Below are 13,860 nucleotides of genomic sequence, written 5' to 3' on the forward strand. Positions count from 1 at the left end.
ATCCTGGAATTTTGTGGTAGACACTCTCAACTCAGTTTTCCAAACTGCTATAAAACTAGACCAGAAGCAGTGTATTTCAGAAATACTTGACGATTGTAACTTGTTACCACATCAGATTGAGGGATTATCTAAAGCACTCTTTCAGGCCTGCAAACTGATTCTCCAGTATTGGAAATCGGAGACTCTCAAACCAGAAGTAGAAGATACATGCTATGGGGAAAACCTTAGGATGTGATAGACTTATATATCTGCATCGTGGATGCCCAGCAAAGTTTGAAATACTATAGGAACCCTAGTTGGCTACCCCGACCCTCACACTCCTGGATCTGGTGATACACTGATTGCTGTATCCCTTTTACCTGACCAGGTTAAAAACACACTTCCCTGGGCGACAAGGTCGAGATAGATTGTACTTTGAGCAGGGAATTTCTGAGGTCTCCACTTGTTGGACTGATTACTCTATATGAACCAAATTAGTGTCCATATGTCTTTTTTTCCTGTATTGTACATTGTTCTTAATAAGCGGTTTGCTGTATACACTGGAATTTTTTCTCCTGTTATTTGCATTTCACTGTATGCTTGAAAGCAGGGGCGGACTGACAATTCATGGGGCCCCCGGGCAATACGGGATCATGGGGCCCTTGTGTCCTTGCCCACACTCAAAGCACACCCAAAAAAGCCTATAAAAGGTATCAGGGGCATTTCATGGGGCCTCCTACTGACCTCGGGCCCTTGGGCAGTGCCCGAGTGCTTGAATGGTCAGTCTGCCCCTGTTTGAAAGTTCAATAAACTACTATCTGATTAAAAAAAAAGGTACACAACCAAATGGAACCATGAAAACCATACAGGGAGCATAGCCTACCTACTAAGAAGTTCAGGTATTTATTCAGGCATTACTGTACTGCACCATCCAAGCCCACAAACCTTTTTCTGTAACCTGGTGATCCTGGAACATACCTGCTGGTGATACTGGAACACCCCCCTTGCTGCCTCTGGCAGACAGAAAAAAAAATCAATTGCTAAGAGTTTTCTTTGATCTTGGAAGTCTAAATATGCAGGGAACAGAGATACCACAGTCTTCATTAAATACACTCATTTCCCGAAACAAACATTTTTGAACAAAATTATTCTAGTGTGTGGCCAGCTTGAGTGAATAAATTAATGTCTGACTGTGCCATACTAGAAATGATTGTGGGTTTGCAGCACCTTCTATATCTGTTTAAAATGTTTATTGTATTATCATTGTATGTTTTGTATCTAGAGTTCCACTTTAATATATTTTAGGTCATTGACCAAATGAAGGTTTGGGGTGTACTTAAGCACTAATTCACAGGAGGGAGTGAAGGATACCGGATTGATCCACTTCCTGAAAATATTATAGGTACCAGTCTGTGTCACAGCTACTGTCAGATATCAGAAGGGAAACTATATCTTAAAATAAAACAGATAGAAAATAGAAAGTCCACCCTTATTTTACAAATGCATTTTTAAGACATGGTTACTTCATACTGTATTATTTGCTGAGCATTCTGAGAAAGCCCAGCACTAGTTGCACACTTGTGGATTGCTCCTGCTACTGACACAATCTCTAATAGGAGAGGAAGAGGCTATGGGGTTTATTTACTAAAGCTGGAGAGTCCAAAATCAGACTCCTTTCTGCATAGAAACCAATCAGCTTCTAACCTCAGCTTGTTCAATGAAGCTTTGGCAATGAAACCTGGAAGCTGATTGGTTTCTATGCAGAAGGGAGTCTGATTTTGGACTCTCCAGCTTTAGTAAATAAACCCCTATGTGTCCCTTCTGTATGTCTGGACAGGTAATAACAGTTTTCCTTGCAGAAAACAATGTTTTTTGGCTTTTTAACTAGTGATAAGTAGCTTCAAGTAAATCTGTTCCATCAAAGATTCAGAATACAGACTCAATTATTCATCCAAAGTTAATGGAAACCACTTTCTAATAAGGTACATTGTTGAACCCACTTGTAGTGTAACCATCTCCTGTAGATTGGTTGCCAGATGTTTGACTTTTTAGATCTTTGCCCTCCAGATTCCATACCATTTTCACTTGTTCCACACTCAAACTGAACCTAGTATACGTTGATCATTGCCTGCCACTGGTGGGCTACAGTCAGTTACATGATCGTAATAGCCCCACCCCTTCCACATCCCATTTTTTTGGCCCCTATTCAACTGCTGACCAATTGCAAGTTACTGTAGATAGATAGATACAAGGCTTCTTTTCAGTGGGAACATGGGGGAACACTGTTCTGGCACCTCCAGCACTGAATGTATGCAATGGCAAGGGGTGCAGGGGATGAGAGGGTTATGTTGCTGGGTCTATTGTTGCTGAGAGGGATCTACTGTTGAGGGAAGGGTCTTCTGTTGCTGGCTGATGGAGGATCTATTAATGCTGGTTGCTGAGAGACCTGTTGTTGCTGCAGGGAATCTAATGTTGCTGGGGTAGTATTTTGTTGTGGGGGTCCATTGTTCTTGGGAGAGTTTAAAAGGGGTGGTAATGGGAGGTGAGTAGAGGTGAAACCAATAAATGGTGGTAGGGGGGTGTAGACAAAAGGGGAGTTATTCTCTGAGAAAAAAAGCCCTACATAGATGGAAAGATAGATAGATAGATAGATAGATAGATAGATAGATAGATAGATAGATAGATAGATAGATAGATAGATAGATAGATAATGTAGATACATACATACTGTACATACATACATACATAGATATATAAACCTTTGCGATACCCCAAAAGTTTGCATGGTTCATAATATGCAGTTGTTATCTGGCATTGATAATTTTCTCCACTTCTCATCTAAGTGGTGTTTAGACATTCAGCATGTCAGCATGTCTCAGTGTCAGACGGAGAGAGAGATTGCCTAGCACCACTTGGATATTACGAACCAGGAGCTCAGCCAGGGCATTATTTATCACCTATCTTAGAAGTGAGCAGTGTCAAGGTCTAGTTGACAGCAGATGTAAGTTCAATCACCAGTCAAACCAACAGCTCATATGAATGGGCCAATAAATCGAGATGTCTGCTCAAATGGTGTGTCTGTTCCTGGAAGAAAGACTATTGTGACGTGTCCTCTTGTCTGTTTACTGATGTTTTATCATTTCTGCCCCTATTTAGCACCTGTCTCCTCAAATGTCTCATATTTGTCTCCACACAGTAAGTTAACCCTCCTGGTATCTTGCCATCATCACTTTTACTATTAGTGATCTCTGTGATGGACTGGGTAGGTTGGAGGTCCAAGGTAGCTGGGATTTTTTTAGGATGTGATATTAGTTAGTAGTATGTCTTTACAGCTCCCATAATGCACCAACCAGCTTCTGACAGTTGTCTTCTCACAAAAAAACTATATTTAAACATTTTTTTTTTCAATACACATCACTTTCTATATTTTGAGGTCTCCAAAATGTGTTGGCTCCATCCATTATTCTTATTCATATTGGAATACATTTATACCTGGACAATTAAAGGATAGGTTTGTCTTTTAGTAAAAAATAATAAATGCAAATTTTTTTGCAGGTAAAAATATGTGCATTTATTAATTTTGGCAGCTCCGTGGTAGTTCATTGAGGACTACAAGCCGACAGCCACTAAGGACAGTAAATGAGTGACATGGACAGGTGGGCAGAGCCCCGCCCGGGCGTGTTTTTTTAAAATTTGACAGCTAGCAAGGGTGGAGAAGATCCCCCGCTAGCTGTTAAAGCCGGAGGAGGGGGGGGGAAGCGGAGGCCAGTCTGATCGTAACATGTTACATGCTACGCCCTGAATATGGGTGTAACATGTAACATGTTATGAAAGGTGAACTTATCCTTTAATTCTTCTTTGGTGCCTTAATCTCAGATGCACAAATAATAAATCCCCAACAAAGTGGATGTCAACCTCATATTTGTGTTAGCTTTCGTAGGCTTGTTCTGTGCCTCACTACATTGCATTATTTTTCATTATAATTTCTAATAAGTACAGTTGTAATGAGAACTCTACAGGTATGATGGATATAACTATATTCTGAGACGTATATAAGTAAGTACAGGGCCATCTCTATTTTTTTAACTTTTCCTCTAGGCTGTAAACTACCAACTGCTCTGCCAGTATGTTATGTCAGGTTTTTAGTGTCAGATCCAGAAGATTTCAGATTGCTGTATTCAAATTAGAATTCAGTGTTAGCTTTTGGTTGCCTTTCTTTGGATACTTTTCTTTGCCTTAAATTTGAACTTTGATATATTACTGCAACACTGAAAGGAAAAAAGAACTGGGAGAAATATAGCGGTTGTCATTGCTAGTTAATCACAAGAACAAATGGGGCACGGGATTCAGATTTTCTAAAGGTCACTGAAATTGTCACTGGGAACATTGGCTCTGGTTCGGCAGCACTCCATAAAATGGGGACCACCTTCAGGAACAGGGAAAGAACCCAAACTTGAGAATCCCCATATTTACAATCCAATATGAGAACCAAATGTCCAAGGGTTTAAGGTAAGTTAATGATAAAATTGATTAATAGCAGTGTACCGCCCTCCAGGTTAACTAGGCATGTTGTTGCTTTTTTAGATAGAGGCTCAGTAGCAGTCTGGGATGAGTCTGCAAGGGAGTGAGGCAAGAGTTCACCTCAGGACAGGCTGGGTGGTTCTACAGGTTAGGGCTTCTGGAGCCCTCCTACCATTCCAGAAACATGAGAACTGTCTGGAACAGTGGAGGAGGAGGGGAGGAAGCCCAGATATGCATGTTTGAGGGACCCTGGCCAATCCCCTGGCAGGAGGCTGGGCATGGTGACCAGGGCAACCCTCAAATATGACAGAGCCTGGGGAGAGAGGGGAGTCGGGTGGAAGATGGACTGATGGACCTACCTACAGGCTGGTTGCTGGATGGTAGGATCTCTAATGCCTCAACGTCTCCTTGGGAGGACAACCTGTTGGCAGGGAAGGAACCAGCTCATCGAAAGGCCTGAAAGCAGCTGCCAACCCACCATGCTGACAGGACATTGTGAGTACTCCTACACCCCCTGGGCTGGATAAATGGAGAGGGCAGTCAGGTGTAATACCTAACTAGTCTTCACCTGGGACTGACTATTGTAAGCTCTTGGGACCCCCTTGCTCAGGGATACCCTCAGCACAGTTGGGCAAAGAGGAGGATTCATCTGGAGTCTGAGGAGGTACGCCAAGAAAAAATGACAGTGCTAGATGTTTGCCAGTCCACATTTTTTGTACATAGTTGCTAAGAAGTTTGCCCTCAAGTTCTACAGTTCCTTGGGCATCCCATATACCCCTAGACCCCATCCAAGTTGTTAACCCCTTAATAAAAACTAAAAACCAGCTCAAGGACTGTTTTACTGACTCTGAGAGCCCAAGTGTGGAAAATGCATGTTGACTGGCCATGCAGCGCATAGGGCGGACCCAAACAAATCCACTGGCCCTTACAAGAGAAATGCTACAGCAGTATAAATTCAGGGGCCAAACACACTCATCCTTTATAAAGGCTTAAGAATTTTGATTGCATTGTTGTATTCATTAACACCGGTGTAACCTGTCCTCCTGAAACTGTTCCAAGCAGTAAATCAGAATGCAGATTTATTTGGTAACTTCTCATCCAAGTCCATAAAAGCACAGTCAAAATTCTTAAGCACTGATGAAGGGGGAGTATGTGTGTGAGATCTATTCTGCTATGAATCAATTACCTTGGACTCTTAGATGTTTGGTGATCTCATTGGATTATATGTATCGCTGATTGCCAGACTGTCTTTGGCTTCAACAGTTTCTGAGACGCTATCCGTAACGCCCATGAGGGGATCCCGGTTTACTTTATATTATAGAGAAGGCTTAGGTATCTGAGACATATAAGAAACCAGAAGCTGACTCAGCCCATCAGGTACCACCTGCATCCAAATATTTATTTTGGCTGGACTGACCCTTTTAATTCTTACTCTGCCCATTGTGCTCCCATTCTGTGTCCTGAACTGTTTGCAGCCAGCTGATTTATTAAAAGCTTTTGGACAATTACATGAGATCCAGTCCTTTTGCCTTTGCTCTAGGGATAAAGCCTACAAGTAGAAGTAGCTGATAGGCATGTGCAGGGGCGGACTGACAACTCATGGGGCCCCCGGGCAATAGGGGATCATGGGGCCCCTGTGTCCTTGCCCAAACTAAAAAAGCCTATGAAAAGGTACCAGGGGCATCTCGTGGGGCCCCCTACTGACCCCGGGCCCTCGGGCAGTGCCCGAGTTTCCAAGTGGTCAGTCCGCCCCTGGGCATGTGTTCCAATTGCTGTCACTGTTATGTTAATATGATCCCTGTGAAGCATACAGTTGGTAGGTAGGCTGCTTCCACAAACCAGGGGGTCACCACTGTATTCCAGGGTTGTTTAGGCAAAACTCTGATCCAGATGTGAGCAAGATGCAGCATGGTGTGGCAGCGGAGAGAACACACAGAGGTGGAATGGGGTGAACTAGATATATTGAATATGTTCCAGACAGGTACAATCAGGCCCGGCGGGTGAGTCCAGCCATCCGGTACCACCGCATACACAACTCACACTGGTAGTCCTGCGACTTAAATAATGCAGTGTCTGCAGAGAGGGGTGGACATGCGGCCTGGCCGATCCAACCCCAATGGGGGGTGCTGCTCCAAGAAGGTAGATGTAGTCGCTGCACTTTCCCTGCTCCTCTAGAAACCTTTCGCTACCACTAAGCAGTTTTCCTGACAGATGGGTAGCCTGTCCCTACACTAGCCACTTTGCAAATGCACACAAAATCACCCAAGATGGCCTCAGAGGTCATGAGAGGGCCAGCATCCAATAAAACAGCTGCTCCCGAGTGGACATAGGAAATCATAAAGGAATGAAGTTCCCCCAAGATTTCCTTTCCCTACTGTATATCCACTTAAGCGCCACCTACAGTGGGGAGAGCAGACTGCACCTGCCTACACAGAGACTGAAGTGCCACACAATAGGGTTATATTCAGATAGGATTTTTTTCATTGGTTGAAGTAGCCTGAGTGTTGGACTACATGCAATGTGCAGAGACTGAGTTTGTGTTTAGGTGACATGGGTACGACTGAAAACAAAAATTCCTAGAGAAGGTTGGTGAAAAGTGATCCTGAGTGTGTTATAACAAGAAGACTGACGCAACATCTGGAGCCCTGATTAAATGGATGTTTTAGGTCCCCGAAATGCATTGACTACTGCATCCAATCAATAAACTTCATTCTAAGTATAGCCTTTTATAACCCTTCAATCTGTGGATCAGAGCTTCTTCCATTGCTTTTGACATGGACAGGCCAGCGTTCCTCTTTTCGCTCAGCATTCCACCAAAACACTTAACAAATAGACTCAGCAGTCCATTTTTATTTTAATAGCATTTTTTTCTAAATGTAAAGTCTGTTTTTTGTGCAAATAGAAGCTCTGTGCAGCTATGTAGATACGGTATGGAAAAATATACTGTGCAAATCGTGTTAGATGGTGCAGTGTCCCCTTTAAATAAGTCCAGCAGCTGTAACATAAAAATAAATTGATAAAGAAGCTTTTATTGCTAAATATTACTAACCATCAAACCCTTTGCCTTTTATTATGGTACTTTCCAAAGCACTTTCCTTCTCAAACGGCATAAGTCATTCAGATCAATAAACTTTGTCTAAACTAAGCATTTCAGGAAACCAGGGTTGCTGGTCAATTTACAGCTTTATGGATTGCAATCCTGTATTATGAGTTTGTAGTTTCCGCTGGCGAGCTAAGAATCTAATCTTTGTGAAGTCTAAATTTGTCTTGGCAATTGTATTAAATTTAAACAATGAATGTGGTGTTGCACAGCTCCCCCTTCTGGCTGAAATAAGATATGCAACTCTGCATGTCATATAACCAAGAAACGCATCCTTAAAGTGGAGTTCCAGCCGTTTTTGTGTTTATTAAAAGTTAGCAGCAGGGGTGGACTGACAACTCATGGGGCCCCTGGGCAATAGGGGATCATGTGGCCCCTGTGTCCTTGATCAAACTCAAAAAAGCCTATGAAAAAGGTACCAGGGGCATCTCATGGGACCCACTACTGACCCCTGGCCCTCGGGCAGTGCCCGAGTTTTCAAATGGTCAGTCCGCCCCTGGTTAGCAGTTACCTGTCCTGGGGTCCAGCGATGTTCTCACCCACGCTGCCCCTTCTCCCCTTCTCTCCTCCATGGCACCGGCACCTCAACTGTGGACATAAGGCTGTGACAGCTTGCGGCTTCACAGCCGAGTGCCCACCATGCATGCGCGAGTCGCGCTGCACATCCTGATTGGTCCGGCAGTCTTCTGGAACATGAGAAAGTTCCCAGGAGACTGCGGGAGGGAGGGAGGGGGCCGAACTTCCAGCGGTCTGAAACCTGTCAAAACCAGGTACCCACTCCCCCCCAAAAGGTGTCAAATATGGCAATGGAGGGGGGGAGGAGGCATACAAGCAGAGATTCTACTTTTGGGTGGAACTCCGCTTTAATTCAGCTACTGAAAACTTATAGAAGGCCTCTTGCACATGGTACTGATGTTTGAGCATCAGCATTTCTGCACGTTATTTCAGGCATTTGTTTTGCACATATATATGCATTTGTGCACACATTACATTCCTAGGCAAAATCCATGAATATTTGGCTCATATGTACACATCTGTGTATATTTATGCATATTTACATGCACCGGCGCAAATTACTTACCAGGAATGCACAGTTTTCCTTTTTTAGAAAGAAAACAACAGTAATACTTTTGTACACCATTTCTTTTAATGCAGAAAGAATGCATTTAGGTGATTTAAAATGAGCACTCAATTAGGCTTTAAAGGAATTTCCAATTCTGGAAATCCCATATCAGACAGGGCTTGTTTTTTTAATAATAATTGGAATGGGTCCCAAATGCAGCACCCTAATCCTTGTGTTTAGCAGTAGTGGCTTAAGTGTGTATGTGTTTGTATGTACATACGTATATACACTATATTGCCAAAAGTATTGGGCCAACCCTTCAAATCATTGGATTCAGGTGTTCCAATCCCCTCCATGGCCTCAGGTGTATAAAATCAAGCACCTGGGCATGCAGACTGCTTCTACAAACATTTGTGAAAGAATGGGTCGCTCTCAGGAGCTCAGTGAATTCAAGCGTGGTACCGTGATAGGTTGTCACCTGTGCAATAAGTCCAACCGTGAAATCTCCTTGCTACTGAATATTCCACAGTCAGTTGTCAGTGGTATTATAACAAAGTGGAAGCAACTGGGAACAACAGCAACTCAGTCAGCAAGTGATAGGCCAGAGCAGGGTCAGCTCATGCTGAAGCGTACAGTGCGCAGAAGTCGCCAACCGTCTGCAGAGTCAATAGCTAAAGACCTTCAAACTTCATGTGGCCTTCAGATTAGCACAACAACAGTGCGTAGAGAGCTTTATGGAATGGGTTTCCATGGATGAGCAGCTGCATCCAAGCCTTACATCACCAAGTGCAATGCAAGGCATCAGATGCAGTGGTGTAAAGCATGCCGCCACTGAACTCTACAGCAGTGGAACGTTTTCTCTGTAGTGACGAATCACGCTTCTCTGTCTAGCAGTCCAGTGGACGTGTCTGGGTTTGGCAGTTGCCAGGAGAATGATGCTTGCCTGACTGCACTGTGCCAAGTGTAAAGTTTGGTGGAGGGGGGTTATGGTGTGGGGTTGTTTTTCAGGGGTTGGGCTTGGCCCCTTAGTTCCAGTGAAGGAAACTCTTAAGGCATCAGCATACAAGACATTTTGGACAATTTCATGCTCCCAACTTTGTGGGAACAGTTTGGGGATGGCTTCTTCCTGTTCCAACATGACTGCGCACCAGTGCACAAAGCAAGGTCCATAAAGGCATGGATGAGTGATTTTGGGGTGGAGGAACTTGACGGGCCTGCACCCCAATAGAACACCTTTGGGATGAATTAGAACAGAGACTGGGAGCCAGGCCTTGCCTGACCTCACAAATGCGCTTCTGGAAGAATGTAGACGGCCTTCCCAGAAGGATTGACGCTGTTATAGCTGCAAAGGGTGGGCTAACTCAATATTGAACTCTATGGACTAAGACTGGGATGCTATTGTAGTTCATGTGCGTGTAAAGGCAGGTGTCCCAATACTATTGGCAATATAGTGTATATTTATTTTTAGTTCATATAAGCAATGTTGCTTTGAGTTCAAAATGTGCTTGTGTCTACTACTCCCTGTCTGTTCAGGCTTTGCTGCATGAATCCTGAGCTGTCACTCTGATTGGTGAGCTGTGGGGAATACCCCTTCTCATTTGTACTGTCACTGAAGTGTTTTTATTGGATTTTAATGTGATTGAGTTTTTAAAGAAATAATTTGGTTTTAAAGTGATGTACAGAGAGCACCATGTCCTGTTTTTTTTTATTCCTGAGTTGCAATGCTGTATAATTTCCCCAAGTTGGCTTTTTGAAGGGAAGACATTGAATCCTCCAGTGTACCTTACCCAGATAATTAAAGAGGAACTTGACTATCCGAACTTTTATAATCTGAAGACCCAACTAAGGAGGTGAGAGTTTGTCCTTTTGAGCGCAGGGTGGTGGAGTGAACACTTTTTCTTTGCACCAATTGATCTCCATGGGCTTTGGATTCAGTATCTATCACCACTGAAGATTTTTCAGTAGACCAGATTTCTTTTCATATATTAGTATATAGAAATTGACACTCCTGGAAGTGTCAGTTTCTGAAGAGTGCTCTCTTCAATGTGGACAGCAAGAAACGTAAGGGGGAGCTTTTATTTACACTTTCAGTTTTAGTGACAAAGTCACCATAAACACAGAGGTTTCTACTAAGAACCGTTGTATTTTATGCTGGCCCTGCAATACCAGATTTTGACCATAGCTAAAAATCTCAAATATCGACAACCAGTCTATGTAAAACATTGGAGCTATGAGTGAAGATAAGTTCAGCCATAGCAGCAGGTTTACAATAACAAAGGCTCATGGGAAAAAATTCTGAAGGGTTAGATCCTCAAGGTCAAGTTTATATTGCCATCTGTGTCCTAGCTTGGTAGATTTACCCCTTTAATCCACCTGGCAACCATTATTACTGAGACAGAAAAGGGGGAGACATACAGAATTTTAGAGTTGTCAACAGAACTAGTGAGGGGAAATTTTCCATTTGGGAAAATGTTCCAGGGGCAACTAAGATTGGAATTTCTTTCACTTTGGAGAGACAACATCTTACTGTGTGTTGCATTTTCAGGACAGGGAGTAAAAGGAAATCTCCATAAAATATCCATGAAGGTATTCTGTACAATAATAATATATGGTTACATTTCCATAGCCTGTAAAAATTTAAAGTGGACCTCTCTAACTCCTTGGAGCTGGCCTTTGTTTTCCAGGTTGCCCATTTCTTCCTCCTTGGCAGTAGTCATGTATCTAAGCAGGTGGGGTATTTCCAGTGAATATGTGTAGAATGTATTTTCATTTGTTGCTAAGATGTATCTTCTACCTTGTTACAGGTTGTGGCGTTAACCTAGGTCTACGAGGCCTGGAATCCTCAGAAGAGTTTATTTACAAAGTGGCTATAGCTGTGGACCAAAGGGATGTGTTTGAAGCCCTGTCAGCTAAAATAAAGCACTCCAAGCAAGTGGTAGAAGACGTCAAATTCAGTGGACTGGCTGCTTCAGTATTTGAATAACCAAGTGCACAAATCCAACCACGACTGTAAAGGTCAATATGCATCATTTTACCAAGGAACACTGGAGGCAGCCCTTTTATGATTTGAAGCAGCCAGTAGTCTTTAGGACTATGATGGTAATAAATATTTCCTATGATCATCAGCTCCATCTAGTGGCTGTAATACAGTATTTTCCTAAATCACTGTATTCTGTATGAAAAAAAAACATTCAATCAGGAGAGAAGATATCCCAAGATTACCTTTTTTCCCCCGTTCACACTGAATGAATACATATAGTTTTACAGGATGAAAAGCATATTTTTATAAATAAACCCCAAAGTGTGTGGGTAAGCCAATTACCTGCTATTTGATGGACATACAGTATTTGTACCATCATAGTTGATCCAGTATCACTACTTATACAAAATGGCTGCCTTCACATGCTGATAAAACTGGATGAAGGGTTACAGAAGAAATGAAAACAATAATACTTGCAAAGGGCTAAACCGGTTTTGAAAAGACAACCATGTTTGATTTTATTTTGTTGGTTTTTTTTCAATACGAATAAAGTTTTTTTATGTTTTCATTTTGCTAATGTTGTTATTTTTACTTGCATGTACTAAGGTACTTTTGTGTAGCAAGTCACTACAGGATAATTTATATAAAGTGCACTTCAAGTATGCATGATTAGTATAAGTGGCTACAATCTGTTGTATTCTAAATTACACTTGAGATAAATACACCCTCCTTGTAGACTTTATAGGACCCAGTAGAGTTTGTAAATCAGAGCTCTCTCAAAAAAAGGCCATGTTTTTCCCCTCTTAGGCCCCTTTCACATGAAAGGTCTACCTGTCAGTTTTATAGGACGTGATCGGACCCTCCATTCACCCCCTGGACCAGGGAGTATAAACAGACTCCTATCTCCAATCCAATCCAGTTTGCGAAAAAAAAAGATCTGTCTAGGTGGATCAGATCAGAGGGCAGTTGGGTGTAAACAAACAACAAAGTCCATTTATACTCAACCACCCATAGAGCAGAGAGGGCTCTGTCCATGTTGGTCTGAACGGACATGGACATGTCATCCACCCACTCTGCTCCAATTAGCAGGGGATCAATGGACAGATCTCCTCAGGGGCGGACTGACCATTTGGAAACTCGGGCACTGCCCAAGGGCCCGGAGTCAGTAGGGGGCCCCATGAGATGCACCTGGTACCTTTTTCATAGGCTTTTGTGAGTTTGGGCAAGGACACAGGGGCCCCATGATCCTCTATTGCCTGGGGGCCCCCTGATTTGTCAGTCCGTCCCTGGATCTCCTACTGATCTAAACGGAGCCTGCCTCATGTGAAACAGGCCTTAAAGTGTATAGTGTGGCTTGCCTGCTTTCCATTTTTTGCCTGCAGCATGCTCTTGGCAATGTTTTCCACCTGACCACCTCATAACTTTACCAGGTAATGTAAATCAATTCATGGTGGGAGTGAGGACAGCAAGCCCCACGTGAACTTCAAGATGATCCCAGACAGAGCTTTCATAGGACTGAAAGTTCTCTCCCCATCCCTATTTGGCATTGCTGGTACCGGATCGACCAATCACTAAGCACCAGTGCAGGGGCAGACTGAGAACTCATGGAGCCCCCAGGCAATAGGGGATCATGGGGCCCCTGTGTCCTTGCCCAAACTCAAAAAAGCCTATGAAAAATGTACCAGGGGCATCTCATGGGGCCTCCTACTGACCCCGGGCCCTTGGGCAGTGCCCGAGTTTCCAAATGGTCAGTCCGCCCCTGCACCAGTGTAGTCACAAGGGAGGAAGTGGAATGGGTCATCCTATACCCGGAGGTACTGGATATTCTTTTCCACTGAGAAGCAAGCTGAGAAGCGAATGAAAGGTAATTCTTTTTAAATGGAGAGCTGGTCAAATTTGGTCAAACCGCTATGTGCCAAAAAAAAAAAGTGAAAATTTATGTTCAAGTAGTTTTCTAATCCAGATAACTCACTTAGACAGCTCTGCCACGTTCTGGTACTCTATAACTGCCTTTCTCAACCTCTTCAACACAGAGGAATCGTTGAAATATCTTTCTGGTCCTAGGAAACCCCTGCTAAAAATGACTATATCTACAACTCATGATACATTAATATCTGGTCAGTGGGAAGAATGCTCCTTACATTTGTGGTCTTTGGGAATAATTACTCCCCTTGCAGATAGCTAAAAAAGATCAATGGTGTCAGTGGGAACTTATCT

At 43.1% G+C, this 13,860-nt stretch overlaps 1 protein-coding gene across 2 annotated transcripts in view; it reads left to right on the forward strand.

Annotated features, from left to right (window-relative positions):
* The window catches only part of LOC149452088 (uncharacterized), a 102,614-nt gene extending 90,403 nt beyond the window's left edge, over positions 1–12,211 (forward strand). For both annotated transcript variants that reach the window (XM_089689816.1, XM_089689815.1), the window contains one exon: positions 11,468–12,211. In XM_089689816.1, the coding sequence (XP_089545942.1) occupies positions 11,468–11,646 (179 nt within the window). In that variant the 3' untranslated portion in view covers positions 11,647–12,211. The remainder of the gene's footprint in view (positions 1–11,467) is intronic.
* Positions 12,212–13,860: the final 1,649 nt, after the last annotated feature.

Source organism: Staurois parvus, unplaced genomic scaffold, assembly GCF_062004578.1.
Source record: "Staurois parvus isolate SC_StPar_1 unplaced genomic scaffold, SC_StPar_1.0 ptg000498l, whole genome shotgun sequence".
Classification (NCBI taxonomy): domain Eukaryota; kingdom Metazoa; phylum Chordata; class Amphibia; order Anura; family Ranidae; genus Staurois; species Staurois parvus.